General features: G+C 32.4%; 1 protein-coding gene across 1 annotated transcript in view; it reads right to left on the bottom strand.

The window, feature by feature from the left end:
* The window catches only part of LOC106467249 (dipeptidyl aminopeptidase-like protein 6), a 60,730-nt gene that overhangs the window by 14,692 nt on the left and 27,851 nt on the right, over nt 1-18,187 (bottom strand). The window contains exons 2-5 of the mRNA XM_022395386.1: nt 17,954-18,068; nt 5,694-5,792; nt 4,494-4,588; nt 2,635-2,709 (exon numbers count right to left, since the gene is read on the bottom strand). Of these exons, the coding sequence (XP_022251094.1) occupies nt 2,635-2,709; nt 4,494-4,588; nt 5,694-5,792; nt 17,954-18,068 (384 nt within the window). The remainder of the gene's footprint in view (nt 1-2,634; nt 2,710-4,493; nt 4,589-5,693; nt 5,793-17,953; nt 18,069-18,187) is intronic.

The raw sequence follows: 18,187 nt of genomic DNA, 5'->3' as shown, positions 1-18,187 counted from the left end.
ATTAGAATCTGACTTCTCTGTTTTCTTCAGTGTAAACATTTTTGCGCTTTATATATCCGTTGCAGAGATCAAACCCCAAATTCCAGCATTATAACTCGTCACACTTACCGCTAAGCCACTGGGGGACTTAGTACTAAAACAATGCTAAAGTCTTCGCATCAAATTATGGAATGAAAGTAGAAGCTGAAGATTCTTAAAAAGATTAATATACCCTTGATGAATGATAATATCTTTTTTTCGATATGATTTTTAATTACTAAATGCTATATGATAATTATTATGATTTTTATAAGGTGTAACTCAGTGTTTTTTGGAAGGTAATATGCCTTAGAAAAAATAATGCTGAGTTTAAGAGTTTGGATTTTCATGGTATCTTATGCAAACGTGGGCTAAACAGTTAGATCAGTGATCTCAAAGTTCATGCATTACCATCCCTAGTTTAAAGCTGCCTGAAGGTAACCACAGCAAACCCAAAAGTAACATCTGCTGCCTACATGAGTTCTTATAACCGAATAGCAGGATTAACTTTGCTTTTATAACACGCTCATAGCTGAAATCGCAGAACATGTTCAGAAGCTTATCTGGGGCTCGATCTTTGGACCTTCCGATCTATAGCCTAACATGCTAATCACTAGGCCATAAATTCATAGTTTTATGGCGTAGTGATTAGCCGAAATAATTTTCATGAATTTTTCTGTAAATATATGAAGTGGTACATTTGATCGACTCATGAAAACTTACATCTCAGCAAAACATTTCTTCTTTAGAAGAGCTAAAATAATTTTATTTTAAATTTGATGTCAAACAAAATTTAAACCAGTTGGGCTGTTATTCATTTTACTCTGCACTTCTGGTGCAGGTAGATGGAAATATACCCGCAAATCACCATTATTTAGTTCAGTTTAAATTCTTTACCCATGAGTTTGTAAAATAATAGATTGATATCTAGGACTGTAATTTTGTGAGAAATAAAAAATATACTTGTAGCCACGACTTGTAAAATGAGGCAAACAGATTATCATTCTTAATAGTATAAGTTTGTTTATAGTTTAAGCACAAAGCTACACAGTGGGTTATCTGTGCTCTGCCCACTGCGGGTATCGAAACCCGGTTTCTAGCATTTGTAAGTCTGTAGACCTACTGCTGTGCCACTTGGGGGCTAATAGCATAGGAAAAGAAGACTGGTTGCATTAAGATGAGTTTGAAGTAGAATAATTTCTTCTTAATCAAAAAGTTCTATTTATATATGAAAGTCAATAACTTTTTACCGTAGTTGCGGAAACATAACAGGAATATTTATATATGTCAGATATAAAAGACTATTTAGTGAACATAGTATCATTAATTAATTAATTTTTTGTTTGTAATTCATTGATGTCGAGGCTATCGAACGTTGTGTTTGCAATCCATTGATATCGAGGCAATAGAGATTTCTAGAAAGTCTAAGAGATAGACGTATAAATAGCTGCGACCAGACGAGCAGAAATAGAGAGAGTAAAAAATAAAGTCACGGGAAAGAGAAGTTAGGTGAGAGAAAAGTTATAAAATGCAAAGTTAACCATGGTAGGAGTGAAAGGCCCAATGGTTGATATGTTAGAGTGAGGTTGATAGTTTGAAAAAGATAAGGAGAAGAATTTGTCTTGTCAAAGGGTGTTCTAAGCTAACTGAATCCGCCTGTGTAGATTTTGACGAAAAACAGACGATTATTGGAAGTACAAGATACAACTATGGTAACTCACGCAACAGCGTAAGTGAATTATATACGAATGCTATTGCGATAAAAATTGAGAAAAATAGTTCGGCTTGTCAACTGAATTGGTCTAAGTAGACTTTTGACAATATGAAGAGAACTGTATAGTGTATAAGATACAACTAATATATATATAATAGAAAAATAGTTTGGCTCGTCATCTGAATTCTAAAGCAATTGAATTGGCCTAAGTGATGTTTTGACAAGAAGAGAGAACTGTTTGGTGTTTAAGACACAACTATGTTCTTCATAGTAAAGAATTTTGTATATACGTTCAACTTGTTTCTAATATAGATATTATTTCAAGAACAAGTGGAGTGCGTGGTGTTAATTTATTGTCGAATTTATCGCCAACAAGTCACAGACTCTTACTGTAAAAGAATCCTTAGCCCAACACACACACATATACTTGATTTAACATATACTACTAAAAAGTAAGTTTCTGACAATATATGTATATAATTCAGGCGAAAGAAAAACTTACACAACCATATATTATTTAGTAAGAACACTTTTGCTACATCTGATCAAACAATATACAAAGTGGTCCACAATTATCTTTCCTATTCTAAAATTTAATAATTAACTAACTAAGGTAATACAACCAAGCAGTTTTCAACATTTGGTGGCCAATTTTTATTGACATGTCAGTGGACTTCTACATGTGCACCATTAGTAGCTCTCAGCACGTCTAAACGAGATTCGATTTCAGTCCACGTTCGCTGCAATATGTCCACGGTTACACTGGAGGGAAAACAAAACATGATAATAAAAACTGGTTGAGTTGTATTTCCTTAGTTATTTAATTGTTAGATTTTAAAATAGGAAAGATAATTTTGGACCACCCTGTATTTCGACAGAGAACAGAAAACTTTATCCCTTACCTTTCTAATGGCATAAGCAAATAAAACATATTTTCTGTCAGCCGATAAACTATAGGTGTGGACATCGTAAAGTCTCTGTGAAGAGAAACCATATCTTGCATTATCCATGTTTCACACAACACTGAAACTGGTGAAGTTTCTTAGGTAGGAAAACACGATGAAATGTTATAACAAGATTACTAATATTAAGGTTAAAACGACACTTGTAAATTTTAAGTAACACAGACATAAAAAGAAAACTAAAGTTTAATGATACACATTTAATATTTCAAAATGAGACTGTCTCCAGTCTAAACATACAATAAAACATTTACTCAATAATTTACTGAATACAGATAAAAACCTTATACACTATAGACTGTTCGACGTCATACTTCGTCACTATCCCACTGATGGGGCAGTAAGATGTCAAAACATGCCGAATGTGAGAAACTGTGCCAAAACTCAAGGTTTTTATCTTTGTACAGTAAATTACTGAGTAAATGCTTTATCGCATTTTTAGATTTTTAAACTGAGGACAGTCTCGTTTTTGAATATTTAGTGTGTACCATTAAACATTGGTTTTCTTTCAATATGTAACACTGCTAATAATTTAAAGAATTTAACAAACCAGTTAATATTTTTAGATTTGATTTCTAACTAACATAGTATAATGGTGAAAACAGTATCAGTTTTACTGTAATGTTGTTGTCACGGTCTATGGGGAAAACGCTAAAGTGTTTGGTACAAAATGTTTTCTTATCTTTCAGGGGAAGGTATATAAGTTTTGTTAATTTTCATGATGTATTTAATAGCATAACCTAACTAGTGACAAGTCAAATAAAACTGTATATATATGATTATCAGACACGCACCACCCTGTTTTATTAATTTTCTAACCTTGTGGAACTGAATATAATAACGTTTATTAAGGTTGTCATATTTATTTTATACAAGGACAACCTAGAATTCATAAAATATTTTTATGATAAATTGTAAACAAAGTACGTTTTATAAACTCATGTGTCTGTTTATTACCTCGAATACGGTTTTAGATGTGTTGAGTTTTAAGTATGAAAGTAAACATTTGTGATAACAAGGTCATTAATAAACTTTGCTTCAAGTGCTGTTCTGTACATTATTTTTCTAAAGTATGCTTTGAATATATTTATTAAAATCTTCTTATATTTCATATATTCAAATATGCATTTTTATTTATTTAGAAATGTATTGTAATCCGTTAAGCCTAATTACCAGCAGTATTGCTTCGTCAGTTGTGAGACTTAAATCAGAAAGGTTTGGTTTCAAGGATAGCTGCATTAATTTCTGAAACAATAAGTTGTGCCAAATGACAATGAAAACAGGCATTTTCAAGCAGATCTACATGAAGCATAGACACGTAAGGACACACACACACACACATTTAAGTATAAATACACACGATCCAAAATATGCGAGCTTTGCCTCGCCCATTTGAGAATTGGATAACTATTACTAAAGTTACTCTATTATTGAAAGAGTTAATATAGAACACACACACACACATATATATCTTTCTGCGTACAAGGCGCGGTCGGAAAATAACTATCAATCTTTTAGAAAACGAAGCGCATGCGCAGAACCTACTTAAGAATTAGAACAATTGATTGACCACTGCTCTACCCCACTGACAGGTTATCATTATGTTTCCAGAATGAATAAAAATTCCATACTTTAAGTCCTTAATTGTTTCGAAGTAACGTATAAAGAAGCACAAATATAAAACATAATCATTTTGTTGTATGAATACATAAAAGTCAAACCATACATTTGATCATTTACTAATGCTGTAAAAATCAGGACATTTATTACACACAAGAATTTACCTGAAGATTACTTACAAAAGTTGTGTTTGACATGAGTAGTGTCTTATTTACAGTTTCTGCATTGTATAAAAGGAGATGTCCATCAGAATCTCGGAAAATAAATTCTTTTTCTGAAATGTAGGAGAAGGATTAATATGAAGCAAATATTTTGAATTTAATTTCTAAAGCAAACATTGAAGTTTGCAATTTTTGAAAGGAATGATTGTATTAAAAATAATGAAATTAAGGCTTATCTTTAAATAAAAAAACAGAAACTAGCCTAGGTGAAGTAATAAAAAATGGTAAAAATTTAATATTATTACAGAGTGTTTTTAATTTCAAATAAATTCAACAATTTTCGATGCTTATAAAGGTCAATAGATGGAAACACCAGTTGTAATTCTGCCACGCTGTGGCATTATTTTTCAAAGTAATATCACTTATAATATTCTTTATATAACTGATGGAGTTTTAAGTTTGTATTTAAACTATTCTCTCAAAATGGTATTAAGTAGGTGTATTCTCCGACACCTAAAATATTAGTGAGAAATTGTTTATTAGAAAGAGGTGAACAGAGGATCTTTGTTAATTTATAAGTTAATAAATGTAGCAGTAGAAAACAGAGATAACAAGTAAAGAAAAAGAAACACACTAATACTTGGTAGGCTGGTAACAATAACAGCATAAGAGAAACAAAATTTGTATTTTTTGTGTTTTCATTGCAGGAAAAGGCTAATTTGTAAATATCTTTGTGTTTTAATTTTGAAACCATGATATTCATTTGAGAATTTCGTTACAATACAGTGCCAGATTGTATAACTCCTGAGTCTCGAACGTTGACATATTGTGTCATTTTTGTTTAATCATTTGTTTTGTCATTTAAATTATGTTTAAGGATATACTTGAAGACATATGTACTTTTTTTTCAGTACATAAAAAAATGTTTGATTCATTTAACGTTTCATAAATCATGTTTGATTTGTTTAATGTTTCCCCAGCCCTGTTCTTCTAGCAGAATATTTCAGCAAATATTGACCAATAATAGCTTTGTTAGAAAAAAAATATATTTGGAGAATGACTTAAACCAGTTTTTGTTTTCCGAAACGAAATAAATAAAAAGTAGTTTATACATTTTTAAAATTATTGTCGAGAACCTTAATCTTAAAACATTATTTAAAGTTGCTATGTATTTTCATCCTTGCAAATAAACTTAAAAATGAAAAAACATCTTTTTACCAGATATCCACGTGCCATTAAACTTTCTGGGGGTCAAACTCCCATCTAAAACTTCTATTAAGTTAAGTCGTGGACCTTTCACTCGGGACCCTTCGTAAACTATAAAAAGCATTGTACAAAATGTCTTTATTACTGGTACAACTTATTGTACATAATATCTTTACTATTGATACAACTTATTGTACAAAATGTATTTATTACTGGTACAACTTATTGTACATAATATCTTTACCATTGATACAACTTATTGTACAAAATATATTTACTATTGATATGACGTAATGTACATAATATCTTTACCATTGATACAATATATTGTACAAAATATATTTATTACTGGTACAACTTATTGTACATAATATCTTTACCACTGATACAACTTATTGTACAAAATATCTTTACCATTGATACAACTTATTGTACATAATATCGTTACTATTGATATGACGTAATATACATAATATCTTTACCATTGATACAATATATTGTACAAAATATCTTTACTATTGATATGACGTATTGTACAAAATATCCTTATTATTGATACAATTTATCGTGCATAATATCTTTACTATTGATGTGACGTATTGTACAAAATATCCTTATTATTGATACAATATATCGTGCATAATATCTTTACTATTGATATGACGTATTGTACAAAATATCCTTATTATTGATACAATATATCGTGCATAATATCTTTACTATTGATACGACGTATTGTACAAAATATCCTTATTATTGATACAATATATCGTGCATAATATCTTTACTATTGATATGACGTATTGTACAAAATATCCTTATTATTGATACAATTTATCGTGCATAATATCTTTACTATTGATGTGACGTTTACTATTGGTTTAACTTATTGTAGCCCCCCAGTGGCACAGCGGTATGTCTGCGGACTTACAACGCTAGAAACCGGGTTTCGATACCCGTGGTGGGCAGAGCACAGATAGCCCATTGTGTAGCTTTGTGCTTAACTTCAAACAAACAAACAAACAATTAACTTATTGTAAACTGTTCTTTATCGTAAATCACAATATAATGGAAACTGTTTAAGAAACCTTCATGGATAAAAATTTTCACTGTCTGTTTTGTTTTTTATTGTATTTACTAAATACAACATTCATCAATATTAAAATGCAAGGATAATTGAAGAATCATTGTACAAAATATGATAGAAAATGTTTTAAACATCTTCGAGGACAAAATTTTTCACTGTCTCTTTCCGTTTGGTTTTAATTAGTAAATGAGATTTCATTACAATTGAAAAGCGTGAAAGACCAAACGTTAATGAAACAAACAATAGGTACGAAAATTAATATTTGAACCAAAAGATATATTTCTGCTATTTTGTAACTGAAATAATAATAGTGAATTAACGTTTGGGTTTTAATTTTAGTTGTTGGAAGTTGTTTTAAAAGTTGAAATTAAGAAAACAATCACACTTTTAAAGAGATTCGTTCAGAGAAGGTAAGGATCTAATTTCTGATTTTCATGTTTGAAATAAGTATAGAAAATAATTGTAACAAAACTTGTGCAAGAGATGCTATTTTTATTTTATACACAAAACACTAAACTAAAAAGCTGTATTTTTATTGTTTTAACTTTTAACTGCTAACTTTTTGGGCTTCATTCAGAGTATTTACATGTTTCATATTGTTAAGACATTCGTTCTGATAGGGAAATCAATTATTTTTTTATACAAAAGTAAGAAGCATCTTTGTTTTTTGATAGGATAACGTCATAGATTAATGACCATAAAACTTGACATCGAAATATCACTCACGAAGTGCGAAGTTTTTATCTTTAAAGGTATTATACTTTTACGGACTGAAAACAATTCCTTATGGAAGAACACAGAATTTTGTAAAAAAAAAAATCTGTTAACTGTTATCCTAAATATAAAGTTATATCATACGTTTAAAATTCATCTGTTAAAATTATTTTAAGGAAACACATTCAAACTAAGTGATAATCTAAATTAAATGATTCTTCGTGTGGTTTTTGTGTTAATACGATGACAAACATTAATGAATGATTCTTCGAGTGGTTTCTGTGATATGATCATGGTGGACATTAATGAATGGCTTTTGTATATATATATGTTAAAAAGATTTCTTTTCTTTTTCACCACAGGTGAAATTGAAATAAGAATCGGTCACGTAGAGGCCTAATGCATTATTTGATTAGCCGAACCCTCTGCTGTGGACTGCAGTTTCACTTATTCAAGGCTTATCAACACAGCTTAAGTCAGAAAACCAAAGAAACACCATTAGGCCACTTATAATGGTGATGTTTATATAATGTCTATTCTTCATTTGGTTTCTCTAATAAGATCAAGGCCATGAAGAACACCAAATAACAAACAAAGCTGATGTTTCTAGCGTCCTGTCAAATGACCTTTAAGTACTTTTTTCTTATGATTTATGAAAATGGTAAGTCATAGCAGACGGCAAACTTCATTAGAAATGAAGTATTAATGAAGTAACTTTATAGAAATTTGATTATTAATTTAATTGTAAAAAAATCACTTTAATGAAGAAGTGAAATTATTCTACCCATTCTACAGGAGAAAAAATATATCAATATGATTAGAAAAGCGCATATTATATCCAACACACCTCTGTTTTAAGAAAATAAAACATTACAAAGTCCCTTGTCTTTTGTCAGAATTTATTTATTTGAAAATTTTAGGGCACCATCTGTTCATCTAACCAATGTCTATTACACTTATTTGAGATGCTGAAGTAGATGCGAAATTAAACAAAGTGTTGATGTAAAAAAACTTTATGCTGGAATTTAAGAGCAGAGCTAAAAAGTTATAATATGAATGCGATATTGCTGAAAAAAATGCTTGATTGTTTTAAGTATTCGGTACACTAAGTTGGATATTCACCAATGGTTTACTGATAGGAAGGAAGTTTATAATACATTTATCCCTGATGAGAGAAAGTTCAAGGTTGGTTTTGCATGCTTTGGAATATCATGGGCGGTAATAAGATATATAGCAATTCTAATACGTTTGTTTGTTTTGTTTGTAATTAAGCACAAAGCTACACAATGGGCTATCTGTGATTTGTTCACCACGGGTATCGAAACCCGGATTCTAGCGTTGTAAGTCCGCAGACATACCGCTGTGCCACTGGGGGGTTCTAATAAGAAAAAAAGATGTGAAAAAAATAAAAGTATCGTTGGTTCTTTTACTATACAGACCATTCGTAACTTATAGACTCCCCCAGTGGGATAGCGGTAAGTCTATGCATTTACAACGCTAAAGTCCAGGTTTCGATTCCCCGCGGTAGACATAGCAGGTAACCCAATTTAGCTTTGCTAAAATTAACAAACAAGTTTACCTTCTAATGAAACAATAAGAAAAATGATGAGTTTGATTCAAAATCCGGAAAATATTTCTCGTAAAATAGCATAGATGAGATTTGGTGAAACAAAATGCCTAAAAATGCCTTTAAAAATGAATCGTAAAAGAAACAGATGTACATAGAGGAATTGTAAACAAGAAACAAAAATACATGCTGATAGGTCAGCAATAATTAAACTAGAGAATGGGAAGTCAAGAATCCCATAATGGTAAAACTGCAACAGAATGTATACACAGGAAAACAGCCAACTAAAAGGAACAATCGAGAAGATACACAAGAAAATAACCAATCAACAGAAACAGTTAAATGTTTTGTCCTGAAATCTATCACTATCAGTTAGTTGAGTAAGAATCACCATATCGCCTGTGTATGTGCTTTTTATTTATCATTTGTTAGTTCAACTTGACTTTTCTGTATTGCATGGAGCACTCTAACACTTTCCAGTGATAATGTCTCCATTCATTTGTAATATTGTCTAATAAAAGTCGGCTTGGATAACATAATAACACTCCACATACTACTGAATAAAACCTCTATAACCCGAGCGCTTTCGAAAGGTGGACCTTTATTCTTCAGGGGCAAAGTGGGAATAGTGGGGTAATCGAATGAGTGATATATATATATATATATGGAGTTTAGTGACATCATGAAGGTCATCCGGTTCTCCAGGAAATGTTTAATCTATACTCTATGTACTGTTGTAAGCATCTCATTTCTGGTACAGTGTAGCAGATGACGAGAGTGTATGTGAAAAGGTATTAGGGATATTTTACTTTAGATATGGATAAATATATGTATATTTAAAACTATACATAAATGTTTAAGTAAAATAAAGGTGATACCTGAAAACTGATTGAAAAATAAATGATATGCTAATTGTTACGTATTACAATTTCGAATGGTCTGAAACCGAGCTAAATGATAATTTAAATTCAGTAGTGAAATAAATACCGATATATCTCCAATTTATCATATTTGCCAATAAGATTGAGACACACAGTTTTATTTTTTATTTAACAGTATAAGTTATGTACATTTATAAATAAATTAATTTAAACAAACATCGATATTAAAATAAATATATAATAATAAATCCGCCACAACTCCCTCCTTAGAAAATTAAAAATTGGTGTTAGATAATTTTTAACTAAGATATTATATATATACATATACATTGGTAACAATGCATTAAATATAATACATTATTCAAAGGATTACAAAACTTCAATAACCATGATGGTACATAACACAATCAATACAAATAACCTTATCATCATAAAATTACATAGCACGTGAAAGTGCATCAGTACAAATGTTATCAACCCCTTTGATATGGATTATCTTCAAATCATACTTTTGTAATGATAAACTCCACTTTAACAGTCCTATGCCTTTCTTTCTTCTTTTCTGTTTTTTTTTGTTCTTTTTTCTTTTCTTTGGTTTTTTGTACTTTTTATTTTTTGAGTGGATGTACCATTGTGGGTAACAATACTAAGACCATGTCACCAGGATGGAACTTACGTTCTTCAGCCTTGCGGTAATAAATTTTCTCGAGCCAATTCACAAGCACGTAATAGTCTGGACAGAAACTTGGAAATGTAATCCAACAAGTGCATTTCTTTCGGATCTTCTTACCACCACTGTTCCTTCAGCAACTTCAAAGGACCAAGGTTTTCCGACCAACTGACAGGTATGACAAGTTTTACAAAACTGATAAAAGTCTTGCCTAATTTTTGGCCAAAAGAAATGTCTTGTAATTTTGTCATATGTCTTGTTGACACCTAAATGACCTCCCATGGGGAATTGATGGGCAACTTTCAACATTTGAGAATGATAAACTTTGGGAACAACGATGTGATAAACTATAGCTGAGTCCTCTGAAGCTGGCACATCTGGTGGTCTCCATTTCCTCATAAGCACACCATTTTTGAAAAAAATAACCATTTGGAACTTTCTTCAGTTCATCTTTTTGGAGTGCATATTTAAATAGTGAAGAGATCTGCGGATCTTTTTTTTTGTTCAGCAGATCAGTTTACTTTTAGTAAATGGAACTTCACCAGGTGAATCAGATCCTTCACGTCCATAATTGTCACTCACCGAGGTATCATCAGTAGGACAATCATCTACAAGTTTCCTGTCAGATCCAAAAAATGTCTGAGACAAATCTATAATATCGTCCTCTGAATCCATGTCTATCATTTGTTTTTGGCTTAGTTTCTTTGTGCTGCGCTCGAGTTACACTACACAAGGGATACACATCGGGATTCTCCTCAAGGATATCATCATCCTTAGATGAAACAATGATAGGTTTACTAACCATTTTGGTTTCGGCAACAACTTTTCCCTCAGTCAAATCGTTTCCCAACAATAATGATACACCCTTAATTGGCAGAGTAGGTCTTACTCTAACCACAACTGGTCCCGAAACTAGGTCTTATGCCAAATAAATGTTATGAAGAGGAACATTAACAAAGCCACCCTCAATACCCTGAGCAGTAACAGACTCACCAGTGACAGAACTCGAATCTAAAGGCAATATACCTTATAAGAACAATGATTTAGTCGCTCCCAGTATCACGTAGAATACGTATGGGTATGGGATTGCCAGTGTCATTTGTCAAAGACACAGAACCAACAGACACAAAAGGTCTAAATTCCTCCCTGATTACATCAGCCTTTATATCAGTGGCCAAATCAACAACATCGGGTGATCTAGAGAAAATACACCCATATGTGGACATAAACGCACTGGGTGCTGCCTCCTTTTCTTTTTTTCTTCTTCAAACACCAACAATCGGACATAATATGACCAGCTTTTTTACAAAAATGGCAGACAGGTCTTTATTGTTTTAAAGAAGGTTTATCCTGACTTTCAGAAAATTTCAAGGTAGAGAAGCTGGATTTTTTAGAAGAATCATCAACTTTAGTGGATTGAACAGATACAGGTTTTTATTAAAATGGTAGGAATTTTAAGTGGTTTTATGTGTTAAAGTGTAGTCATCGGAAAGAGCGGCTGCTTCCTGTAGTGTTTCAACTTTCTTTTCATCTAAGTAAGTTTTAAGGTCGTCACGTGCACAATGTTTAAATTTCTCAATTAGACATAAATCTCTTAGTTTGTCGAAACTGTTGCCATTATGCATAGAATTACACCATCGATCAAAATAAACCTCTTTTTCGTGGGCAAACTCCATATTAGTATGATTATATTGTTTGCGATAACCTCGAAACTTTTGGCGATAAGCCTCTGGTACTAACTCGTATGCTTTGAGAATAGCTGCTTTAACCTTATCATAATTCGTACAATCTTCTAAAAAGAGAGCGGCATAAGCTTCTTGTGTTTTACCAGTTAAGACACTTTGTAATAATAATGATCACTTTTCGGTGGGCCATTCCATGGTTTGGGCAACCTTCTCAAAATGTTGGAAATGTTTATCAACCTCATTTTCATTAAATGGAGGCACTTTAACACATCGATTAAGATGGTTGATCGGAGTTGAGTCTAATTTCCATTTCTTTCAGCCTAATTTCTTTTTCGGTTTTCATTAGTACTCCAGACTCATCCATCACAACACCTCTCCTTGCTACCACAGACTTCCTAATTTCCACACTTCTTCTGAGGACCCCAGACTGTACATACATACAATAGTTACTAACAAACGAGAACAAACAATAGTGTTGTCCACCAGATGATATAAAATAAAGATATTTGGTGAACCATAAACATCATATAACCTATTTGTTTCATAGCCTGTGTTTCTTGGTTGTTTATTGAATAAATATTTAATTATTCTTTACGTATTTACGTCGACTTTAATATTATCCCTACGACGCTAAAATTCGAGTTGCAATACCCATGGTGGGCAGAGCAAAAATAGTCCATTGTGTAGCTTTGTGGTTAACAACAATCAAATCAATATTATCCCAATAGAAGAAGAGGGTCGGTGTATGAAATTATATATATTGTCTTCCATCTGTTGCTTTAGATTTTTGAATGTTTAAATACAATAAAAACTTAAATTAACTTTGAAAATACAATACGAAAATGAAGTTTAACTATTTAGAATAAAATTTGAGACGATATCAAATAAATGTTTTTGCGTTTCAAAATTTTGCGTAATGTTACGCATGCGCATAATCGTTCCTAATGTTCAACTGATAGACTAGTAAGAAGGCAGCTAGTCAACAGCATCCACCTTCAACTCTTTGGCTATTCTTGACTGATCGAAAAGTGTGATTTGACTGTCATTCTTATGGCAAACCATGAATACCACAAGTTACAATAATATTTCATTGCAAGAAACATTTCCAGTTACAGTGTTACTCTCATATCAAAATGATGATATTATAACAACGCTTCCTAGATAGTTTTTCAGAATCTTGAAATGTTATTTAACAAATTAGAGATGATCAAACTGATGAAGTTAAGACGGGTTCAAGATTAGCACCATCACTCCAAATTGTTCCTTTGTTACTGTGATTAGAAAATTGTTCCTTTGTTACTATGATAACGAGTGATTAGAAGATTATTCTTTTGTTACTATGAAAACCAGTGATTAGAGAATTGTTCCTTTGTTACTATGATAACCAGTGGTTATAAAATTGTTCCTTTGTTACTATGATAACCAGTGATTAGAAAATTGTTCTTTGAGTTTCAAGCGTTTATAGTATAGAAAGTATGTTGAAGATAAGTTCGTCGTCTCTAATGATATAGAACTTGTTGAAATGCCTTAATAATCAACATAACACTGCAGTATGGAATTCACGGTAGAACATCACTTTGAAACCAGCCTGCTTTTATTGAAAAATTAACATATAATAATGACAAGACTGAATGTGAAGTGTATCACGAAAAACATTAACTGGCTTATATTTTAACTTTGACAATTTCATTCCAGAATTGTTTAGAATAAAGATATTTATTCATCGAAAACATTAAAACATTAAAATGTTTTTAAACGAAATTAATTTCTGAATAATATGATAAATAACATCTCAAAATTATTTGGTTAAGGTCAGAAATCCTAAAATTAAATGTTCTCAAATAGTATTTATCAAAAGCTAGCGTAAAACAATCGTGCTCCGCTCCCGGATTCATAGAGGCCCCATTTTGCTTATCAAGGTCTTCCATTACTTCCATTTACTTTTATAGCTACCTCAAAGAGAGTCCGCACCCAAAAAAAAAAAATCCCTTAGGACACCCTCTATAATACTCACGTGCGCCAAGTTTGGTCCCACTAGCTCGTGAGGGGGTCTATGAACAAAGTTTCAAAGATTGCTTCCCCGGAATCCCGTGGAGGGAGCATTAACGCAAAATTCTGTCCCAAATTCGGGTTCAGTGACCCTGAAACATACTCTTATACCCCTACCATGCCTGGTGGCCTATCGAAGCGTTTTAGCCCCTTTAGTACCCCCTTTGTTGGGGAGATATGCATATAGATAAGAGTACCTCAGATATCCCGACTGCACATGCCAAGTTTGTTCCTGCTATCACCATAACTGTGGAAGAAGTTAGCTGGACATGTATATGCAATACTCCCAGTTAAGTCATATTCCAATGGGAGAGATAACACAGGACCACTAATAACAAGAGATTCGACAAGATTTTACTGAGGAATAATCCTATGTTTTCTGACTACTGAAGCCATGATAAGTAAATAAGGATTAAGCACAAATGTACAATTAAAATGAGCAGTTTTTATTTAAGGTAAAGACAGAGAAAATGTAGACTTAATTTGTTACAACGGACTGTTGCCCTTACTGGAAATTTAGTAATAACTCAGAGAAAGTAGCGTTACATACGTGTCTAGTCGTTCCCCAATAAAATAAAAAAGAAGTCGTTACTTTCAGAGGTTACTTGACTGCCACTCAAAACAGATACCTAACTTCATATATTATATGTAACCTTACAACTATCTTTTCCAATAAAAGAGAAAAGGTGATATTCTAGATGCATGGCATCGTACAATGGGCAGCTAAAGTGAAATGAATTTAACAATATTCTTGAACAATGTGGTGCAAAAACAGCACCAAATAGCAAATTTTGAAATTTTCTGTATTACAGGTGGAGGGGTAGAAAATACATACTATGTTTATATACGATACATGAATATAGAGTTCCAAGCTGAATTAATACAGGATATCACCATATAGAAAAACATATATTAAATGCGAAACTACAGTTGTGTAATCGTTTCCATAGAGCTTATCCACAGACTGATCTAAGAGTTATCTTTAAACACTGAGGCAGATTATGACATATCTCCAAGTTTAAAGACAAAAAGACCATGTTTGAAAAAAATCTGATGTTATATATTAATTTAAATATCCTATAAGTAGTGTTTTTGCTTGTTTGTTTGTTAAGCACATATGTATAAACACACATAATAACTTGCAGCTTTGATACCCACACTAATTCACATAATGAAACCACTTTTATTCGTTAAGTACGCTTCTTTGGACTTTATCTTTATTTAAAGATGCCCAATTGATCCCAAGAAATTAATTTTGATTCATCTGACTAGTTGTTGAAAGATCTAAAGTTTTTAGTCACTTCAACTCTGCAAGAGCACAATACATTTATCAGAGTAATGGAAGACTAATAAATAATAGCCTCATGGTCGTATTCCAGCCAACAGGACTTGCATCACATTTTCCTTTGACACTGTTTTGCTGAACTGAAATATGAACACACTATGGTTGCTGGCATTTTCTTTTTTCCCTTCATACTGTGGCGCATCAGTCTTGATTCAGTCATTATTACTGCTTACACTCGAGGTTTTATCAGTTACAGCTTTTGTTGACTTTACGTTAGAGGCTGTTTGTCCCAGGCGCATTTTTAATATAGAAATTTAAAAGCTTAATAGTACACCGTTCTTCCCCCCATACTACATTTTGAAATTGGACAGTAGGTTATCTTTCACTCTTCTAATAGTAGTAATTATTGACGTAGACGTATTGAGTTTCATTGTGTTTATTAATATTAACTTCCGTATAGGTATATGATTATTATGGAAGTTAAAATACGAACATCAGAAAGTGTTTGTTTGTTTTAGCGCAACGCTACACAACGAGCCTCCGAACTCTTTCTGTTGTGGGGGATCGAACGCTGACTTTTATCGGTGTAAGTCCGTTAACTTACCGCTGATCCACTGGGGGACACTTTAAGAGATAAGTTTTACTTATCACTCCCATTATCCGTTTTTATTAATCTATCTTATTGTGTTTTCCTGCTTTTCTATTACCTTCAGAGCAGTCATCTTTTACAACAGACGGCATATTATGAATTGCAGATAGAAACGTCAAATATTAAGAGGGCTCGATCGCCCATATTTCTTTCTTTCTTTGGTTTCCTCCAATTGTAACCCACAAATAAGTTGGCGAATAGGCGTTAAGTCTGATTAACAACGTATCTAATCAAAAACACTTTAGGTGTTAAAACAAAAATGCGACCAAAAAAAAAAACAAAAAGGATTGAGTGTGTGACTTGAAGGAATAAAATCAAAATTGGTGGCCATACTGGTAGGCTACACTTATAGCATTGATAAGAATTTTACAGCAAATAGTCATTTATTAATTAGACAGGCCGCGTTTTTCGTTCAACTTAGGGCAGGATGGTGGGTAAAAGTTAGTAACTTTGTGCTGAAAAGTTGGTAATGAATAATCAATAATAACCGTCCACCCGTATGATTTATTTGAAAATTTGAGCTAGAAACTGCTAATCTAGTTTGCTTGGCCTAACAAATACTTCTGTATCTACACGTTCTTTCACCGTATACTTTTGCTGCTCTAAATCAGTCGTCTTTTATCCGAACGACAAAAAACTGAAAACGGTCTACTTTTACTCTTAGGTGAAGCTATAGTAAAAATGTTAGACTGATAGCTGACTTTTTGCATTGGCGTGCGCAGAAGTTTTCGTCAAATTTGAGCGGTTTTTGTTGAATAACTATGCACAGGTGGCTTATATTTACACCAAATGCGAATCCTAATTGTAGGTTGAAAAGATCTAACAGTGTATTAAATTTGAAAAAAATCCATAAACGTTAATTATGTTTTTCTATCAAATAAAGTTTCCGTATTTTGGGTGCAAAGAAAAATAAAAAAAGAGGAAGAAACTCAATCAAAATTGGCGATGTTATATCTCGCGTATTTCTTAATGGATTGACTTGAAATTTGGTATGTGAAGTAAGAATCCATTAGAGCACATCCACTAAAAATATATATTAATTTGGACTACCAAAGTCCGAGATACAAAAGGTGGATAATCGCTAAACTACACTCCTGTTAATAACACATAGTGTGTCCTGCAGCAGGTTGTTTTGGCTGCACGACACACTACCGTGTGTCTTGATCAGTGGTAAGTCTGAAGACTTATAATGTTAAAAACTGGGTTTCGATACCCGTGGTGAGCACAGAACAGATAGCTGATTGTGTAGCTTTGTGCTTAACAACAACAGAAAAACACCGTATGGGTCCTACTTTCTCAGATACCTTTTCTACTAAGACACGTTTTAGCTTTTTAACATTTTAGGTTGTACTCTACTTTTTATTAATCACCTTTGTATGTTACAAAACGCAAGGACTTTTGGATATCCTAAAATACACACGTTTACTTTCTTAATGTGATATAGTAATCTTAAGGTTTACTCCAAATTTTCGAAACGGAGTTTATAATTTGTTTTCTACTTGTGTTTGATAGTTTCAATACTTTATGTATTTCAATATGATTTTGTTTTCAGTTTTTTCCTCCAGAAAGTTAAACATGAAATAAAAACGATTACAGGTATCTATTAAGAGAAACGTTTGATGTTACGAACATGGGATATATTGGTATACAACCGAATTGCAAGAACTGAAAACGAAAAGGATCACCTGGACTAAGTAGAAAAACAGCCGTCACGATGAGAGCAGAAACGAGGATGATCACTAAAAGGGCGATTCCGATCCCACGCCAGTTCCTATCGTCCTGTCCCGAAGACACCAGCTCCTGAAATAACATATAATTAATATGAAAAGCATTAGACACACCTATGTTATAGTTTGTTTGTTTTTTAATTTCGCGCAAAGCTACGCAAGGGCTATCTGCGCTAGCCGTCCCTAATTTAG

The sequence above is a fragment of the Limulus polyphemus genome, unplaced genomic scaffold (genome assembly GCF_000517525.1).
Source record: "Limulus polyphemus unplaced genomic scaffold, Limulus_polyphemus-2.1.2 Scaffold2544, whole genome shotgun sequence".
NCBI lineage: Eukaryota > Metazoa > Arthropoda > Merostomata > Xiphosura > Limulidae > Limulus > Limulus polyphemus.
This window is presented reverse-complemented; position numbering and strand designations above follow the sequence as displayed.